The sequence below is a fragment of the Hyla sarda genome, chromosome 12 (genome assembly GCF_029499605.1).
Source record: "Hyla sarda isolate aHylSar1 chromosome 12, aHylSar1.hap1, whole genome shotgun sequence".
In the NCBI taxonomy this organism is placed as follows: Eukaryota; Metazoa; Chordata; class Amphibia; order Anura; family Hylidae; genus Hyla; species Hyla sarda.
Genome location: NC_079200.1, coordinates 24,655,688 through 24,673,706, shown reverse-complemented (window position 1 = coordinate 24,673,706; position 18,019 = coordinate 24,655,688). Strand labels below are relative to the sequence as shown.

Genomic DNA, 18,019 nt, shown 5'->3' with positions numbered 1-18,019 from the left:
GGGTGGGGGATTGGGGCCTAAATCCTCCAGATCGGCAGCTGCCCAGGCAAGATAGCTGCCACTAGAATAATGTACAGAAAAAAACTGTACAGAGAAGTGAGCAGTGGCTGTTGGTATTAGCTGATGTTGCTGTCCCAAAGAGTGGATTAAGAGGACAGCAAAGAAGAAGCACCAGCACTGGGCGGCGTGGCAGTATGGGTGCTACAACTATATGGGGGTCTACAACTATATGGGGGTCTACAACTATATGGGGGTCTACAACTATATGGGGGCACAGTGGGGCAGTGTCGGGGCCTACAACTATATGGGGGTCTACAACTATATGGGGGCACAGAGGGGCAGTGTCGGGGCCTACAACTATATGGGAGTCTACAACTATATGGGGGCACAGAGGGGCAGTGTAAGGGCCTACAACTATGTGGGGGTCTACAACTATATGGGGGCACAGTGGGGCAGTGTAAGGGCCTACAACTATATGGGGGTCTACAACTATATGGGGGCACAGAGGGGCAGTGTAGGGGCCTACAACTATATGGGGGTCTACAACTATACGGGGGCACAGAGGGGCAGTGTAGGGGCCTACAACTATATGGGGGTCTACAACTATATGGGGGTAGCATGGGGGCCTACAACTACAGTAGCTCACATAAGTATGTACACCCCAGACATTTTGTTAATATTTTATTATAACTTTTCATGTGACAACACAAAAGAAATGACCCTCTGCTACAATGTAAATAGTGAGTGCACAGCCTGTATAACAGTGTTTAAAGGGGTATTCTGCTGCTCAGCATTTGGAACAAACTGTTCCGAACACTGGAGCCTGGAGCTTGTGAGGTTATAGCCCCACCCCCTCAGCCATCACCCCCCATAGGCTTGCATTGAGGGGGCGGGGCGTGACATCATGAGGGGGCGGGGCTATGACATCACAAGCTCTGGCTCCAGGGTTCAGAACAGTTTGTTCCAAACGCTGAGCAGTGGAGTACCCCTTTAATGTTGTGTCCCCTCAACATAAACCCATTAATGGGAACCAAACATTAGATTTTACCATAGATACCGCTTGCCAATGTGTTATATATGGTAAAACCTTAATCCACACCATCCCCGGGGGACGTTCCTGCCCTCAGGAATGGGGAAGATATGAAGTTTGCAAGCCTCCCCTGCCACCCCATAAGTAGTCTCCTGGTCGGGGAGCTATACTTACCTAATCCCGTGGCTCCAACCGTAGTGAGGCCCACCACCCCCCGTCATGATTTACAGCCTGTGTCTCCGCTCTGCTCCATCTGCCTTTTTTTTTTTTTTTGCAGTTCTTAGGATAATACCAGATAAACAGGTAGCTTTTTTTTCATTTTTTTTATTCTATTTTAATATCATTTATTGAACTTAAGAAATAAAAAATAAAAAATAGAAAAAAAAATAAAATTCACCAACAAAAAAAGCTGTAATTTAATTTACAAATCAATCGGGGGGAAAAAACTAAACGCAATAGTCATTCTGGTTGGTTAAAGGGGACATTAGTATAATTTCCTTATAGGATTGGTAAAGTGATATAGGAATGTGTTAGGGGCAGTAGGGGAAGAGCGTAAGGGGCGTAGGAGTGTGATCACTATGTCGTCCATTATCATGAAGGGCACACTAGTCCTGTTGGCTGTTTAAAGGAGTATTCCAGTGGTGACCCAGTGGTAAACAACTTATCCCCTATCCTAAGGATAGGGGATAAGTTGCAGATCACGGGGGGTCCGACCGCTGGGGCCCTCTGCGATCTCCTGTACGGAGCCCCGACAGCCCGCGGGAAGGGGGCGTGTCGACCTCCGCACGAAGCGGCGGCCGACACGCCCCCTCAATACAACTCTATGGCAGAGCCGAAGCGCTGCCTTCGGCAATCTCCGGCTCTTCCATAGAGATGTATTGAGGGGGCGTGTCGGCCGCCGCTTCGTGCGGGGGTCGACACCCGCTATCTGCCCGGAGAGCCTGGCCCCCGTACAGAGAGATCGCAGGGGGCCCCAGCGGTCGGACCCCCCGCGATCTCAAATTTATCCCCTATTCTTAGGATAGGGGATAAGTTTTTCACCACTGGACTACCCCTTTAAGATAGTATTAGACCAGTGGTCTTCAAACTGTGGCCCTCCCGATGTTGCAAAACTACAACTCCCAGCATGCCCGGACAGCCAACGGCTCGGGAGGGCCACAGTTTGGAGGCCACTGTATTAGACCATAGGTAATGAAAGTATATTGCATAACAGCAGAATATGGGATTACTGATGGGAAATCCTCTGTATGAGGTTTAATTTTTCTTTTATGCTATGTGGCTGGCACAATATGACGGAATCAAAGACACAACACTAGGGAATTGTTTTAAAGGGGTACTCCGGTGGAAAACTTTTTTTTTTTAAATCAACTGGATCCAGAAAGTTAAACAAATTTGTAAATTACTACTATTAAAAAAAATCTCAATCCTTCCAGTACTTATTAGCTGCTGAATACTACAGAGGAATTTTTTTTCTTTTTGGAGCACAGTGCTCTCTGCTGACATCTCTGTCCATTTTAAGAACTGTCCAGAGTAGGAGAAAATCCCCATAGCAAACATATGCTGCTCTGTACAGTTCCTAAAATGGACAGAGATGTCAGCAGAGAGCACTGTGCTCGTGATGTCAGCAGAGCGCACTGTGTTCCAAAAAAGAAAAGAATTTCCTCTGTAGTATTCAGCAGCTAATAAGTACTGGAAGGGTTAAGATTTTTTAATAGATGTAATTTACAAATATGTTTAACTTTCTGCCACCAGTTGATTTAAAAGAAAAAAGGTTTTCACCGGAGTACCCCTTTAACTTTCTGGCACCGGTTGATTTAAAGAAAAAAAGTTTTCCACCGGAGTACCCCTTTAAGCCTACACCTACACGTATTATTATTCATCAGAGCTGTGCAACAGGATAGCTATGTCTGCTATGTACATATACAATATAAATATAGGAATATAAATACGCAGTCGCCATGATTTACTGTTGCCCAAGGGAGAATGCTGGCGAGTGGCGATCCATGGTCACCACATATAGAAATAGGGGAAGGCTATTTCGATGCACAGGACAGCTAGCGTCTTGGTACAAGTGAAGGAATCATTTTCTTGAAGCCAGTGCTGTGTGAATGGTGATGCCAGGCCTTCTGAATTGACTTGATTTCTCCATTCTTTGCAGTTCCTGCCACGTACAGAAGATCCCCTTTGGCTAGAGCCATGCCAGAAAGCCTTATGTGGCCTGAAAGTGAGAAAATACAGCGAGGTAAATGGAAATACTTATTGGGATGCTGAAAAATTAATAGCATTTTTTTGTGCAGTATCCCAGCATGGTTACTACACAATTTGCAGTGTCCCACTATGTGGTTTCATAGCAACTTTATCTGAGTTTTTGAAGGGTACCTCTCATCAAAAAAACTTTTGATATATTATAGATTAATGTATGCAGAATAACTTTACAATTGCATGTTATTAAAAAATATGCTTCTTTCTATTTAATTTTCCACTTTTAAGAAATGACCACTAGGGGTCTCCCTACCAGTCCTGGCAGCGAGCATTTCAGACTCATGCTGGAGTCCTAAACACTACGAGCTGCCAGTCTGCTTTGTTCACAAAGGAGAACACTCAGAGCTGCCAGCCTGCTTTGTTCACAGCCTGTTTGGCTGTGAACAAAGCAGGCTGGCAGCTCTGAGTGTTTAGGACTCCAGCATGAGTCAGAAATGCTTGCTGCCAGGACTGATCGGGAAAAATACAATAGAAAGAAGCATATTTTTCATTAACATGCTTTGGAAAGTTATTCAACATTCATTAATCTAAAATATATCAAAAGTTTATTTGATGAGAGGTACCCTTTAAACATGTAACTCACATCTAGTGTTGGGCGCGAATATTCACAGTTCAAATTTTTATCGCAAATTCGTGAATTCGCGAATATTGCAAATATATTCGCTATATATTTGAAATTACGAATATAAACTTTTTTCCGCATATGCGCATATTCCTTCTTTTCACTTGTGGGCCCATTAGAATGATGCAAATACACTTGTCAGAGGTTGTTAACAACATCCCTAGCAACCAATAGTAAAGTTGCCCACCCCCTCACTGTTTTCTTCCTCGCATATGCGAATAAAACGAATACGCGAAATTCGCGAATATAGGACGAATATTCGTCTATATATTCGCGAAATATCGCGTATTTGAATATGGCCAATGCCTCTCATCACTACTCACATCCAGCACTTTTAACCCCTTAATGACAATGGACGTAAATGTACGTCATGGTGACTTGATACTTAGCGCACAATGACATACATTTACACGCCGCCATGATCGCGAACACCGGAACGGTGCTCGCGTCATGGCCGGCTGGTCCCGGCTGCTATCGGCAGCCAGGAACCCGCCGGTAATGGCGGACATCCGCAATCGCGCGGATGTCTGCCATTAACCCCTCAGATGCCGTGATCAATACAGATCACGGCATCTGCGGCAGTGCGGTACTTTGAATGGATGATCGGATCGCCCGCAGCGCTGCCGCGGTGATCCGATCATCCAGCATGGTGGCCGGAGGTCCCCTCACCTGGCTCCGGCCGTCTCCCGGTGTCTTCTGCTCTGGTCTGAGATCGAGCAGACCAGAGCAGAAGATGACCGATAATACTGAGCAGTGCTGTGTCCTATACATAGCACTGCACAGTATTAGCAATCAAAGGATTGCTATAGATAGTCCACTATGGGGACATAAAAAGTGTAAAAAAAAAAAGGAAAAAAATTTAAAATTAAAAAGTAAAAAGATGTGAAAAATCCCCTCCCCCAATAAAAAAGTAAAACGTCCGTTTTTCCCATTTTACCCCCAAAAAGATTAAAAAAATTATTTATACACATATTTGGTATCGCCGCGTGCGTAAAAGTCTGAACTATTAAAATATATTGTTAATATAACAGGTAGACCAGCTTCACCTGTGCTAGGCACAGTCCGGTCCTTGTGTGTATTGCAAATGTATGGACCCGTCTATCTTCATATCTATTCTCTGTATCTGCAGGAGCTGCTAACCGGCAGAGTGTCAGGCGTCGGCACCCCACCCATCTGATATTAGTGACCTATCCTAAGGATTGGTCGTCAATAAAATAGTCCTGGAAAACCCCTTTAACATAGCTGAAACTTAGATTTTGATAGGAAGGTTACAAGGTGACCAGTAATGACCAGAAGCTCTGAAATATTAAAGATATAAAATAGAAATTCCTGTACGAAATCTCAGATACAACCAGTGTCTTAGGGTAGAGGACAGAAAAGAGAGACTTTGCTTACCATAGAGGGTCAGTGAGTATGTTTCTTCCATTAAAAGAATAAATCGGGACACCAGATTTATGAAGTGATAATTTGCTATCAAAAAGAGAGTTCCAGTTCCTGATAAGTATTTCGCCCTATGACCAAAAAAAGAAATGAAAGAAATAGGATCATATATAAGCTGCATTTAAAGTTTATCTATAACAAGATTAAAAAAGACTAAAAAAAGGGGAATAAGTGTCTGATTGCGGGAAGTCTGACTGCAATAAGTGTCTGAAAAGTTCAGTTCCATGGAGTACTCCTGTACAGTGGTCCCTCAAGTTACAATATTAATTGGTTCCAGGACGACCATTGTATGTTGAAACCATTGTAGGTTGAGACCAGAACTCTATGGAAACCTGGTAATTGGTTCTAAAGGCACCAAAATGTCATCCGAAAATAGGAAAAAGTAATGATTAAAGAAAAATAAGTAGATAACTAATATAGATAAAGCAAATCCTTAAATATAAAAGTAATAAAGATCTGCTGGGAGCTGTAATCACTCTCTATGTCAGTGTTTCCCAAGCAGGGAGCCTCCAGCTGTTGCAACACTACAACTCCCAGCATGCCCGGACAGCCAAAGGCATGCTGGGAGTTGTAGTGTTGCAACAGCTGGGGGCACCCTGCTTGGTAAACACTGGTCTATGTAGAGGACAGGAGCTTCTTCGGGGTCCTGTACATTACACGCAATGTCCTAAAAATGCCGCAATGTCCTAAAAACCCCGCGTTATATCACGGGAGCGGGACTAGGGGCGTAAGTTTACGCCCTTGTCCTTAACAGGTTAAGGGGTTAAAGGGGTACTCCGGTGGAAACCTTTTTTTTTTTTTTATCAACTTATGCCGGAAAGTTAAACAGATTTGTAAATTACTTCTATTTAAAAATCTTAATCCTTCCTGTACTTATTAGCTGCTGAATACTACAGAGGAAATTATTTTCTTTTTGGAATTCTCTCTGATGACATCACGAGCACAGTGCTCTCTGCTGATGTTATTATAATAATAATAAGTCTTTATTTATTGTTGTCCTTTGTGGGATTTGAACCCAAGGCCCCAGCACTGCAAGGCAGCAGTGCTAACCACTAAGCCACCATGCTGCCCTTAGCATACATCTGCTATGCACGGTTGCTAAAATGGACAGAGATGTCAGCAGAGAGCACTGTGCTTGTGATGTCATCAGTGTTCCAAAAAGAAAGGAATTTCCTCTGTAGCATTCAGCAGCTAATAAGTACTGGAAGGATTAAGATTTTTTAATAGAAGTAATTTACAAATATGTTTAACTTTCTGGCACCAGTTGATTTAAAAGAAAAAAGGTTTTCACCGGAGTACCCCTTTAAGTGAATGGTGCACTGCACAGCCTGGCAGTAGTGTGTGCCATTGTTTGATGAAAACTTGGAATAGGATGCCATACTAAATCAGCACTATTATCAGAATTAGTGGCAGAATCAGCGGTGGCACCCCACCCCCACCAATCTTAGTGGTGTGTCGTAACTTTTAAAGGGGTACTCCGGTGGAAAACTTTTTTTTTTTTTTAAATAAACTGGTACCAGTAAGTTAAACATATTTTTGAAAATTACTTCTATTATTATTATTATTATTATTATTTCCTTCCAGTACTTATTAGCTGCTGAATACTACAGAGGAAATTATTTTCTTTTTGGAACACAGAGCTCTCTGCTGACATCACGAGCACAGTGCTCTCTGCTGACATCTCTGTCCATTTTAGGAACTGTCCAGAGCAGCATATGTTTTCTATGGGGATTTTCTCCTACTCTGGACAGTTCTTAAAATGGACCGAGATGTCAGCAGAGAGCACTGTGCTCGTGATGTCAGCAGAGAGCTCTGTGTTCCAAAGAGAAAAGAATTTCTTCTGTAGTATTCAGCAGCTAATAAGTACTGGAAGGATTAAGATTTTTTTTTAATAGAAGTAATTTACAAATCTGTTTAACTCTCTGGCACCAGTTGATTTAAAAAAAAAAAAAAAGTTTTCCACCGGAGTACCCCTTTAAAACAATTCCCTAGTGTTGTGTCTTTGATTCCGTCATATTGTGCCAGCCACATAGCATAAAAGACAGAGGATTTCCCATCAGTAATCCCATATTCTGCTGTTATGCAATATACTTGCATTACCTATGGTCCAATACAGTGGCCCTCCAGATGTGGCAAAACTAAAACTCCCAACATGCCCGGACAGCCGTTGGCTGTCCGGGCATGCTGGGAGTTGTAGTTTTGCAACATCGGGAGGGCCACAGTTTGAAGACCACTGGTCTAATACTATCTTAAACAGCCAACAGGACTAGTGTGCCCTTCATGATAATGGACGACATAGCGATCACACTCCTACGCCCCTTACGCTCTTCCCCTACTGCCCCTGTTCCGAAAAGAAAATAATTTCTTCTGTAGTATTCAGCAGCTAATAAGTACTGGAAGGATTAAGATTTTTTTTAATAGAAGTAATTTACAAATCTGTTTAACTCTCTGGCACCAGTTGATTTAAGAAACAAGGTTTTTCACCGGAGTAACCCTTTAAAGATAGGGAAATCCCCCTTAGTGAAAATGGTTTACCTTTAAGTTCACTATGGGAAGACCTCTGTCAGACTTCTTTACTATAGAAGACAGGGATTGGCTGGAGGAAGAGAGAAAAGCTCTGAATGTCCCAAAAAGAGACATCTCCTGAGCCTGACGATAACACTGTAAGTCAGCTCCCCGAATCCCGGTCATGTCCCCAGGCAATGGAATGTTTAAGGCTATAAGGCGGATCTGTTGATTCAATAGAAAGAAGCATAAGAAGAACATGTGGTATTATAAACAAATATTATTCGGCTTATTTATCCTCTAACCTACTCCCTTTAACTACTCACGCGTTCCGGAGGTGTGTTGTATGCCACTCAGCACATCTTACACGAGTAGCACTGCCACAATATTCATTGATATGTGATGTTATGTTAAAGGGGTACTCCATTTAAAAATCAAATTGATACCAGAAAGTTTAACAGATTTGTAAATTACTTCTTTTTAAAAATCCTTCCAGTACTTATCAGCTGCTGTATACGACAGAGGAAGTTCTTTTCTTTCCTTTCGGTCTGACCACAGTGCTCTCTGCTGACACCTCTGTCCATGTCAGGAACTGTCCAGAGCAGGAGAGGTTTACTATGGGAATTTTCTCCTGCTCTGGACAGTTCCTGACTTGGACAGAGGTGTCAGCAGAGATCACTGTGAAATTCAAAAGGAAAAGAACTTCCTGTGTAGCATACAGAAGCTGATAAGTACTGGAAGGATTAAGATTTTTTTTTTTTAAATAGAAGTAATTTACAAATCTGTTTAACTTTCTGGTATCAGTTGATTTAAAAAAAAATATATAAATTCCACTGGAGTACCCATTTAATGAGCCAAAGGATAGGGCATAAGATGTCTGATCGTGCCACTGGGACCCCCCGTGATCTCCATGCAGCACCCGGCATTCTAAACAGAATGTTTAGAACGCATGGTCCCCGCGTCGGGAGACGTGATGTCACACCACACCACGCCGCCTCCATTCATGTCTATGGGAGGGGGCGTGACTACCGTCACGCCCCCTCCCATAGACATGAATGGAGGGGGCGTAGCATTACGTCATAAGAGGGCGTGGTGTGGCGTCTCGTCTCCGCTGCGGGAACCCAGCATTCTAAACTTACTGTTTAGAATGCCAGGTGCTACACTGGGATAAGGGATAAGATGTCTAGGGGCGGAGTACTCCTTTAAAGGGGTTATCCCTTATCCACCAAGGATGAGAGAATTGAGGTCAGCTATTCCCTAGGTGAATGGATCATCATCGCACATGCTCAGCCACCACTCCATTTACTGTCTATGGGACTTCGGAGCATAGGCAATATAGGTGCTGGGCAATGTTTGGAGGTCCAGTAGAGAATACATGGAATGGAGGCACTCCTGCTCAGTTCACTTAGGAAACAAATGATCCCCCGTGGATAGGGCATAACTTAGAAACTTAGAAAGACCCCTTTAGTCATATGATCCTTTTTGGCCAATTAGACAAGCAGGATTGAATGATTAGCATAAAGCTTGGGCCTTTGAGCTCTCTGGTCAGCTAAGTTCTTTACACTGCCATTGTGCTCCGACCCGTTCTGGGTCCGGTGGTTTTTTGTTGTTTTTTTCCGCCGAACGGACCCAGAACGCGTCGGAGCACAACTAACACCGCTAGGTCTAAACGGATCCCATTGACTTGAATGGAGTCCGTTATGGATATTCTTTTCTCCATATGTACTGGCCAATCTAGCTCCCTTTACTGGAGCATGCCGGCAAGGTGAACAAGCCCTAAGAGGGTGCAGTGGCAGTGACCAGGGATAAACTGAACTATCATACACAATCCACTGACAGACCATTAAAACAAAAACTTTTTTTTATATAACAACTGGCTCCAGAAAGTTAAACAGATTTGTAAATTACTTCTATTAAAAAATCTTAATCCTTTCAGTACTTCTGAGCTGCTGAAGTTGAGTTGTTCTTTTCTGTCTAAGTGCTCTCTGATGACACCTGTCTCGGGAACTGTCCAGAGTAGAAGCAAATCCCCATAGCAAACCTCTTCTACTCTGTGTAGTTCCCGAGACAAGCAGAGGTGTCAGTAGAGAGCAGTGTTGCCAAACAGAAAAGAACAACTTATTGGAAGGATTAAGATTTTTTAATAGAAGTAATTTACAAATCTGGTTAACTTTCTGGAGCCAGTTGATATATAAACAGATTTTTTTTCCTGGAATACCCCTTTAAATATCCTACTGCTATGAGAACAATAGCAATTTTATTAAATCTGAACATTTCATTTTCTTACTGAGGGAACTCTTGGGGTGATACTCGGTAGCACTGAAACAATCTCATCACGGTTATCAGAGTCTTCATCCTGACAATAGAAAGGATTATTTATCGTTATCTTATAGGTACACATGACATTGAGCAGAAATTTGGTTGACAGGGACGGCCAGGAATGAAAATTCTAAATGGTACAAATTTCACCCGAAATAGAAAACATGATATCTGCTATGGCACTACATACAAGCAGAATGTTGCGCTCATTTGCTAAGAGTGTCCAGTTTTTAAAATCACACCACATTACGGTTTTAGCATCTTGTTTTGCTATATTTATTATTATGTAATTGATGCTTAGTGTATTTGGCTGGTTTTTCATGTACAATTTTGTGTGCCTATTTGCACCATTGTGCGCCATTTTGTGCCAGCCTTTTTTTTTTTTTTTTTTAAAGTTATATTTTTGCAATTTCATTTTCTCCCTGGTACCATGCTATAGTATTTCACTCACCTGTACTTCCTCTGGCAAAGAGGGGTCATCATTTGGGAAATTGGGTTCAGACTCTTCCAGCTAAAAGAAGGTAATACATATAAAGTTAAAGGGGTACTTTGGCGTAGAACTTTTTTTAAAAAAAAAAACATCGTTCCTAGGCTGCTGGCATATAAAACAAAAACCTGGACTTACCTGTTGCCGCTCCCTTGGTGCCCCGGTATTATGTTACCGTCCTCCGGTGCGGTCTTCTTCCTGATTGCCAGTGGTCGACATGTCATACTGATATCATACAACGTCCCGCCTTGGCCTGGGATAGGCTGAGTGGCAGTGCGATGTATTGAGCCCCGGCACTGGTCGTCTTCCTGGTCCCGGGGCTCAATATGTAACACTGCCACTCAGCCTATCGCTGGCCAAGACAGGACATCGGTGTGGCTGGCGATAATTTGAGTGACAGTAGGAGGTGAAGACCACCGGCAACCAGGAAGAAGACTGCATCAAGGACGGAAGCAGCAATACCCGGGCACCAAGGGAGTGGCGTCAGATAAGTCCAGGTCTTTGTTTTATATGCCAGCAGCCTGGGGATGATGTTTAAAATATGTTTTACACCAAAGTACCCCATCAATATATATACATACAAGTAAAACATATCAAGGGTTTATTTACATGCAACAGATTTGTTGCAGACATTTCTGAGGCTATCCCATCCATTTGAATAGGGCTTGCAGAAATCTATGTACTTCTCATCAGTACAGCCCCTTCAGATGCATGGGATGGATTTCCAATTGCAGAAAATTTTGGCAACCAATCTGGCACATGCAAATTTACCCTACATGTGGCTGGTTGAAACATACCATAATTTTACTCCATCCAACACTGGTCCTGAAGAAAGCACTACTTGGCTCCTTCACGTACACCAGGCTTCCTTCTGCTACTTCCTCCAGAGCCTTAGACATCTCATCTCTGTTTGCAAAAACCCAACTGTGCACCTGTTATTCCATAAGAAACAAGGTCATGGCTTCTGGATAAGACCATTAAGGCTTTCATTTATACATCATATGAAGATTAGAAAATCAGGACCTGTAAGAATAGTATAAGAATGTCCGAGGAGTAGACCAGTATTTATCTAAAGAATGAAATACACTTAGGGTCTATTCACGTGGCTGAATTTCTGCCTTAAATGGTCACTCTCATTAAAACTAATCTTTGCTATTGCACTCCTTATGGTAAATAAAAAATATTTCTAATATACTTTGTTTAAAAAAAAAAATGAAGTTTTCTATGTTTTATTTGTGCTTAAAAAAGCTCAAGAGCACATTTCCCCCCATCTCATACACAGACGTTGGACCGAAGTCCAAACACAGGAAGTGAAGCCTGGAGTGCTGAGGGGGTGTATCCAACCAGCAGCATATGGCAGTTAAGTGTGAGAGGAGCTATGATTGGATGAGGCTGGACACACCCCTCTCATCACTCCAGGCTGCACTTCCTGATTTGGGCTTCAGTCCAAAGTCTGTGTATGAGATGGGGGGAAAATGTGCTCTAGAGCTTTTTTTCTAAGCACAAATAAAACATAGAAAACTTCTTTTTTTTTCTTCAACAAAGTATATTAGAAATATTTTTTATTTACCATAAAGAGTGCAATAGCAAAAATTAGTTTTAATGAGTGACCATAGACTATGGGATTCCGCACTCCCATTCCCACTTCTGAATTTATTTCCCATAGAAGTCTATGGGCTTTAATTTGATGTGGAAATTCTTCCGTGTGAATAGATCCTTATGATAGTATAAGACACCCATTGGTAGTGGCATCTCAAGAATCTTCTATAGACAAAATTATTTAGTACCAGCGCTTCGAATGGAGAGCTGGTACTATATAATTTTTTCTATAGAAGTTTTATTTATTAACGGTGTGACAGGGAACCATATTTTAGTACTTGAGCTGCTATACACAGTCACTTTGTCCAACAGCGCCAGTGTTTTTCTTATTGTTTGTATCACCAGAATCTGTTGCATAAAAGGTTTGACTCTTGTGATTGGGATCAATGCAAATGTATTGGTAGTATGCATGAAAGCAAAAAACATTCTCTGGAGAAATGGTGACAAAGTGGGCAGGTCTTACCTTCTGACGGGGATTGCCTTCAACCGGTCCAGAGTCTGTTGGCAACAAAAATGATAAGTAAGGTTTGAAGATCAGTCATGTGGTCTTTATTTGATACTGAATGTGGAGGACCAGGGTACAATGAATGAATGAATGAATACATGAATGAATGAATTCATGCATTTAAAAATCATATAAGTGTATGGATAGAAATGAGACCATAAAATTAGTTAATATTACCCGGTTCAGTCATTTCTTCATTGGGAACCTGTTTAAATAAATAAAATAAAAAATAAAAAACAGGAGGTGAATTCTTGGACTACATGTAGTTTGTCTTTCTGAGTTTAGACCCTCACAATAAAAAGATAAAAGCCATTTATTGTAGACTATGTTAAACCATAAAGCCTACAGTCTATCGTTGTAGCCTGCATTTTAAAAGGGTACTCCGGTTATGTATAACGTTTCCCTTATCCACAGGATAGAGACTAAGTGTCATGAAGCGTCAATTATGCTTCATATACCATCGCGTATGGCAGGAATGATTGAGCCCTAAACTGACCCTGAACCTCTTTGTCAGCTTACTTGCTCAACCGCCCTATTGGTGGCTAACAACTGGGTGCCGGTCCCTTCCTTACTACAGTGCAGGGGTGTCCTAGTCTCACAATTATAAACATGTACTGTACAGGTCAGGAACAAAGTCAATAACCAGAATAAAGAACACAACAGGAATACAAAGTAACAAAAACAGACATCTGCAGATATGAAAATATGAATAAGACGGGATAAACTAGAAATTAAATACGGCAAGATATATCCATATGCTGGGGATGAACAAGGTTAAACTGAAGACAGACACTATATAACTCAAGGATATTCAAATACTAAAATGAACACGGACCAAGAACAAGATACACACTAGATACAAACAAACTGACTCTTAAGCGAAGCTCAGGGAACGGATCTAATCATGGGAGGAACCAGATAAAACTACAAACCCAAACTCCTAATGGAGAGACCACTGTGTGAACAGGATCTAACCTTGGAGGAAACTCCTTGGAGGAAATCCAAAACACATGTAACACAGGTACAGATACTAGACTCAAAGAAACAGGTGTGAAAACAAACCAACAGAGAATACTGAAATAGACACTAACAGGACAGGCTAAAACCAACCAGGTACACAAAATGACAAGAATTTGAGAATATATAACAGGGCTAAAAGCATAACAGGGCTGAAAGCCATGGCAAACACAAAGACACAGACAGAGACAAGGTGAGACTAAAAATCAACAGCACTGGCTGCAAGCTGAGTTTGGATTAAATTACCCGGCTGTTGAGCTCACTGGCTAGAATCTGTGACCCTTACGAGACCAGGGAGCACCTAGCACAGACTAGCCAGGTGCAGACATTACAATAAATGATCGCAGTGGGTCCGATCCCTAAGACTAGCTGCAATCTCCAGAACGAGGCCCATCTCTTAACCGAGAACGCTCTGGCCCCCACCTTTTGAGATGAACTGGTGTTGAGAGTGACAACTGCTCCGGCACCAGCGAGGTTCCGTGTCAGCTGGTTATTGGTAGAGAGAGCCGTCACTTCCTAAACCAATTTGTCTTGGATGATGGGGACTGAAACGCTCAGAGGTAAGAGATGGGCTCCATTCTGGAGATTGTGGTGGTCCCAGCAATCAGACCCATTTCGAGTAGACACTTTTCTCCTATCCTGTGGACATGGGATAAGTTTTACATAACCGGAAAACCCCTTTAAAGGTGGCACCTTGTATCAAGAACATGTTTTTAATTATAGTCCATGATTGTTCTTCCAACTTACCGTCTGCTTGCAATGTGGCCGTGCTGGGACAGGTAACACTCTCTGCGGAGAGACAGAGATTACAAGTAAACAACACTGAAAGGAGTATGTCCACCTGTGAAATTTTTGGCATGTCCACAGGATAAGCCATAAATGTGTGATAGATGCTGGTCTCATATCAAGATCTAGGGCCCCTAGGACCCAATCATCTTTATTTTGGTGGCTAGAGGTGGCTGGGAGGGTTAAAGGCACCAGGCCAATCAGCAGCTGCACCGGCATGCTCACCTCCCAAAAGCGGGATATCTAAATCCCTGCTCAGCTGCCAATCCTTGCTTGTGATTGCAGCTCATAACTCTTTCACCAATGTTTGTTCCTGCCTATTTGTTTTGTTTATCTGACTTCTGACTATTCTTTGCCTGCTGTTTTGTTTCTTGTAGTCTCCTTGGCTCTGACTTTGGTTTGAATTACTCTGCTTCTTTGTCTATTTGTCTTCTTTGCTATCTTACTGGTTTTGTAAACTGGCTTGTTTTCTGGTTAACCCTTGGTATCTTGACTTAGTCTATGACGTGTCTGAATGTTGTCATTATTGCTTGTGTGACCATTCTACGCCCAGCACGTGTGGTGAAGGGAAGGTCACCCAGTTGGGAGTCTGTCACCCAGGGCAGATCGTCAATTAGGCAGGAAAAGTGGCTGTGGGCAACTCAGAGTTGCACTATTTCCTGGCCAACCTGACACAAGTAGACCTTGTAGATTATTGGGGGGAGGGGGGAAGAGTAACACTAGTTATTAAATTATTATTCATCCTTTGAAAAACTTACATTGAGATATACAACTCCTGGTGGTCCAGGAGGTCCTGGTGGACCGGGCATTCCAGGATTTCCGGGAGCGCCCTGTGTGATATAGAAAGATACAAAGTACATTTTATATTACTGCATGTCTTTACATAGTTAGTATGGTAAAAAAAAAAAACACTTGTCCATTACGTTGAAGTAATCTATTTTACAAAATAACATGGATAGCTGATTCAGGCTACCAACTTGCAAATAAGAAAATTTCTCAGACATTTGGTCATAGTTTTCTAGATCTGCAAAGGATTTGGCGCAGAAGTCAGAATGGAAATCTCCTCTGTTGTGGAGATATTATGACTGCTTTGTAACAATGGAAATATGCTCATTCTGAGAATCATAAAATAAAATAAAAATGATTTCCGTTTCCACATAAAGGATGACTGAGTTAAAATAAAGGTTCTGATTTTTGTTCTTGGAACAGCAGCACTCCTCCTCCCCCATCTACAATGGACATGATAGGTGTCATATGAAAAAACAAAGAGAACAGTGATAACTCACGGAATAGATTACTGATCCGTATAACTCTGATCTTCCATTCTGTAAAAAAAAAAAAAAAACCCTCTTTGATAGAAAAACGTGAACTTTTAAGATATCAGTTCTTGGTAGAAAAGTGTCTTCCTTACAACGTACTTTTATTAAAGGTTATTGCAAGATTTGAAGTTATCACCTATCCACAACATATACCTAGGTGATCGGTGGGGGTCTGACCTTAGGACACCTGCCGATCATGAAAATAGAGATCCCTTGTTCCCAGAGCAAATGGAGAAGCAGTGCGTATGCTTATGCGTATGCTATTCACCAGTGGTGATGATCCTAGGTTCACAGTGTAAACCTCGCCTTATATGTGCTTTGGAAGTGTTCCTTTTGCTCTGCATCACCACCACTGGAGAAATGAAGTTTTGCACAAATACAAGCGAGAGAGAACATTTTCAGATGTATAGTAAAATCTAGAGATTCCCTGCTTTGGTGTGAAAATATTTTCATGAAATCATCAGATATGTATAAGATATTGCTTACCTGATGGTAAATTGTAGGGGGCTTTGCTTCAGATGGATTTATGAACCCTGGAGAGCCTGGAGGACCTGGGGGTCCTGGGGGACCTGGAGGTCCTACAGGACCCGGAGGACCAATGGCTTGGCTCATAATTTCTCCATTACACCTACCGCAGCGCTTCCAGTATAAGAAGAGATTAGAAGAAATTATAAATAGGGTAAATACAACATTAAATAAACATTAATGTGCTTCCATCCACTTACTGGAAGATGTTTAATACCACATATCTGTATACAAACCTCTCCTGGGTCTCCTTTTTCACCCTGGAAGCAAAACACAGGATTTTAAACAACTACATTTATTCTTTGTTAGCTGAGAATTTTAGAAATTAGAGGGCTGATAGCACTACTATAGGATCCTTTTTAGGGGTCAAGAAGTAGTAAACCTAGTGGCACAGTAGGACATATAGTTCAAGGGAAGACCTTCGTTATAACACATATAAAGGGGTATTCCGGCTTTATACATCTTATCCCCTTTCCAAAGGATAGGAGATATGATGTATGATCGCAGGAGTCCCACCGCTGGGGACCCCCCGCAATCTCGGTGCAGCCCCTGGCATTCTGTGCCGGGAGCTGCCTCTGAGATGGGGACGTGACGTCACGGCCCTGCCCCTAGTGACGAATGCCAGGGGCTGCACCGAGATCGCGGGGGTCCCCAGCGGTGGGACTCCTGCGATCATACATCTTATCTGCTATCCATTGAATAGGGGATAAGATGTATAAAACCGGAATACCCCTTTAAATTTGAAGCACTCACCTTAGGTCCTGGTGGCCCAAGAACTGTTACATGTTGTGCAGGAGATACAGAAGACACATCATCCTGTGTAGGGAATGAGATAAATATAATTCATGATATAATTATTTGTGTCTTATGCTAATAAAGTGTAAATAGCAATACTCTTTGAGGTGATAGGGTAAGGCTTTCCATCCTCATAGTCTAGATAAAGTCTTCTACTGAAAACCATGTATATCATGATCTAGGCCCAATGCCTGGAACAAGAGAAGATCAGGTGTGCTTATAATGTGTGATTATTAATGTATTTAGAGGATAAATATTTACCTTACAGCATGAAACTCCAGGAGGCCCTTGTGGGCCTTCATCTCCCTTTTCACCCGGTGGTCCTCTAACTCCTGGAAGGCCAATTGCTCCGGTGTCTCCTTTATCTCCCTGTTGGATTAAACAGAATATTTGACAATCATTATATTATCTAGTAACTTAGTAAGATGTATTACAGAAGAAATGATAATAAATATAACAAATGCTCAATACACCTCTCTCCTTGATTCAGCTGTAAGATTAAGGCTGGTGGAAGACGGTGGAATGTCCACACGGAAAATATCTTAGATTCTGTGGACACCGAAATCGGGATTTCCATGGCAGTAAAAATTCATTGACATTGATTAAAAAAAAAAGTCTACAACATTTTTAAGAAGCAGTGGCTGCGCAAAGAACTAGTGGGACTGGTGGTGGAAGTTGTGGTGATGGTATTGTAAGGTGTCATGGTGGATATGCTGGGGGGGAGCAAGGAGCCTATGATCACACATCAGAAGTTCATGCTGGCGGCGTGGTAGGGACAATGAGGAGGAGTTTAATAATGACGATGATG

General features: G+C 42.2%; 2 protein-coding genes and 1 long non-coding RNA gene across 3 annotated transcripts in view; 1 reads left to right on the top strand and 2 right to left on the bottom strand.

Moving 5' to 3' along the window:
* LOC130296827 (uncharacterized) overlaps positions 1–5,301 on the top strand; it is an 18,633-nt gene extending 13,332 nt beyond the window's left edge. The window contains exons 4-5 of the long non-coding RNA XR_008849301.1: positions 3,189–3,272; positions 5,044–5,301. This is a non-coding gene — a long non-coding RNA (uncharacterized LOC130296827). The remainder of the gene's footprint in view (positions 1–3,188; positions 3,273–5,043) is intronic.
* On the bottom strand, positions 2,845–16,614 carry LOC130296817 (collagen alpha-1(XV) chain-like). The gene is made up of 12 exons (XM_056548809.1): positions 16,378–16,614; positions 15,859–15,897; positions 15,331–15,402; positions 14,534–14,575; positions 12,947–12,974; positions 12,728–12,762; positions 11,463–11,597; positions 10,630–10,689; positions 10,147–10,215; positions 7,890–8,084; positions 5,310–5,425; positions 2,845–3,248 (listed from the first exon to the last, which is right to left on the bottom strand). The coding sequence occupies exons 1-12, from the start codon at positions 16,501–16,503 to the stop codon at positions 3,038–3,040; spliced, it is 1,128 nt and encodes a 375-aa protein (XP_056404784.1). The 5' UTR covers positions 16,504–16,614; the 3' UTR covers positions 2,845–3,037.
* The window catches only part of LOC130296816 (collagen alpha-3(V) chain-like), a 22,310-nt gene continuing 20,765 nt past the window's right edge, over positions 16,475–18,019 (bottom strand). Inside the window, exons 8-10 of the mRNA XM_056548807.1 lie at positions 17,473–17,580; positions 17,170–17,232; positions 16,475–16,676 (exon numbers count right to left, since the gene is read on the bottom strand). Of these exons, the coding sequence (XP_056404782.1) occupies positions 16,560–16,676; positions 17,170–17,232; positions 17,473–17,580 (288 nt within the window). The 3' untranslated portion in view covers positions 16,475–16,559. The remainder of the gene's footprint in view (positions 16,677–17,169; positions 17,233–17,472; positions 17,581–18,019) is intronic.

Coding starts and splice junctions, on each gene's coding strand:
- LOC130296817 (XM_056548809.1), bottom strand. CDS start 16,503: ATGAGCCAAGCCATTGGTCCTCCGGGTCCTGTAGGACCTCCAGGTCCC. Junction 10,216..10,629: donor CTTTGCCAGAGGAAGTACAG/GTGAGTGAAATA, acceptor TTCTATTGTCAG/GATGAAGACTCTGATAACCG. Junction 3,249..5,309: donor ATACTCACTGACCCTCTATG/GTAAGCAAAGTC, acceptor TCTCACTTTCAG/GCCACATAAGGCTTTCTGGC.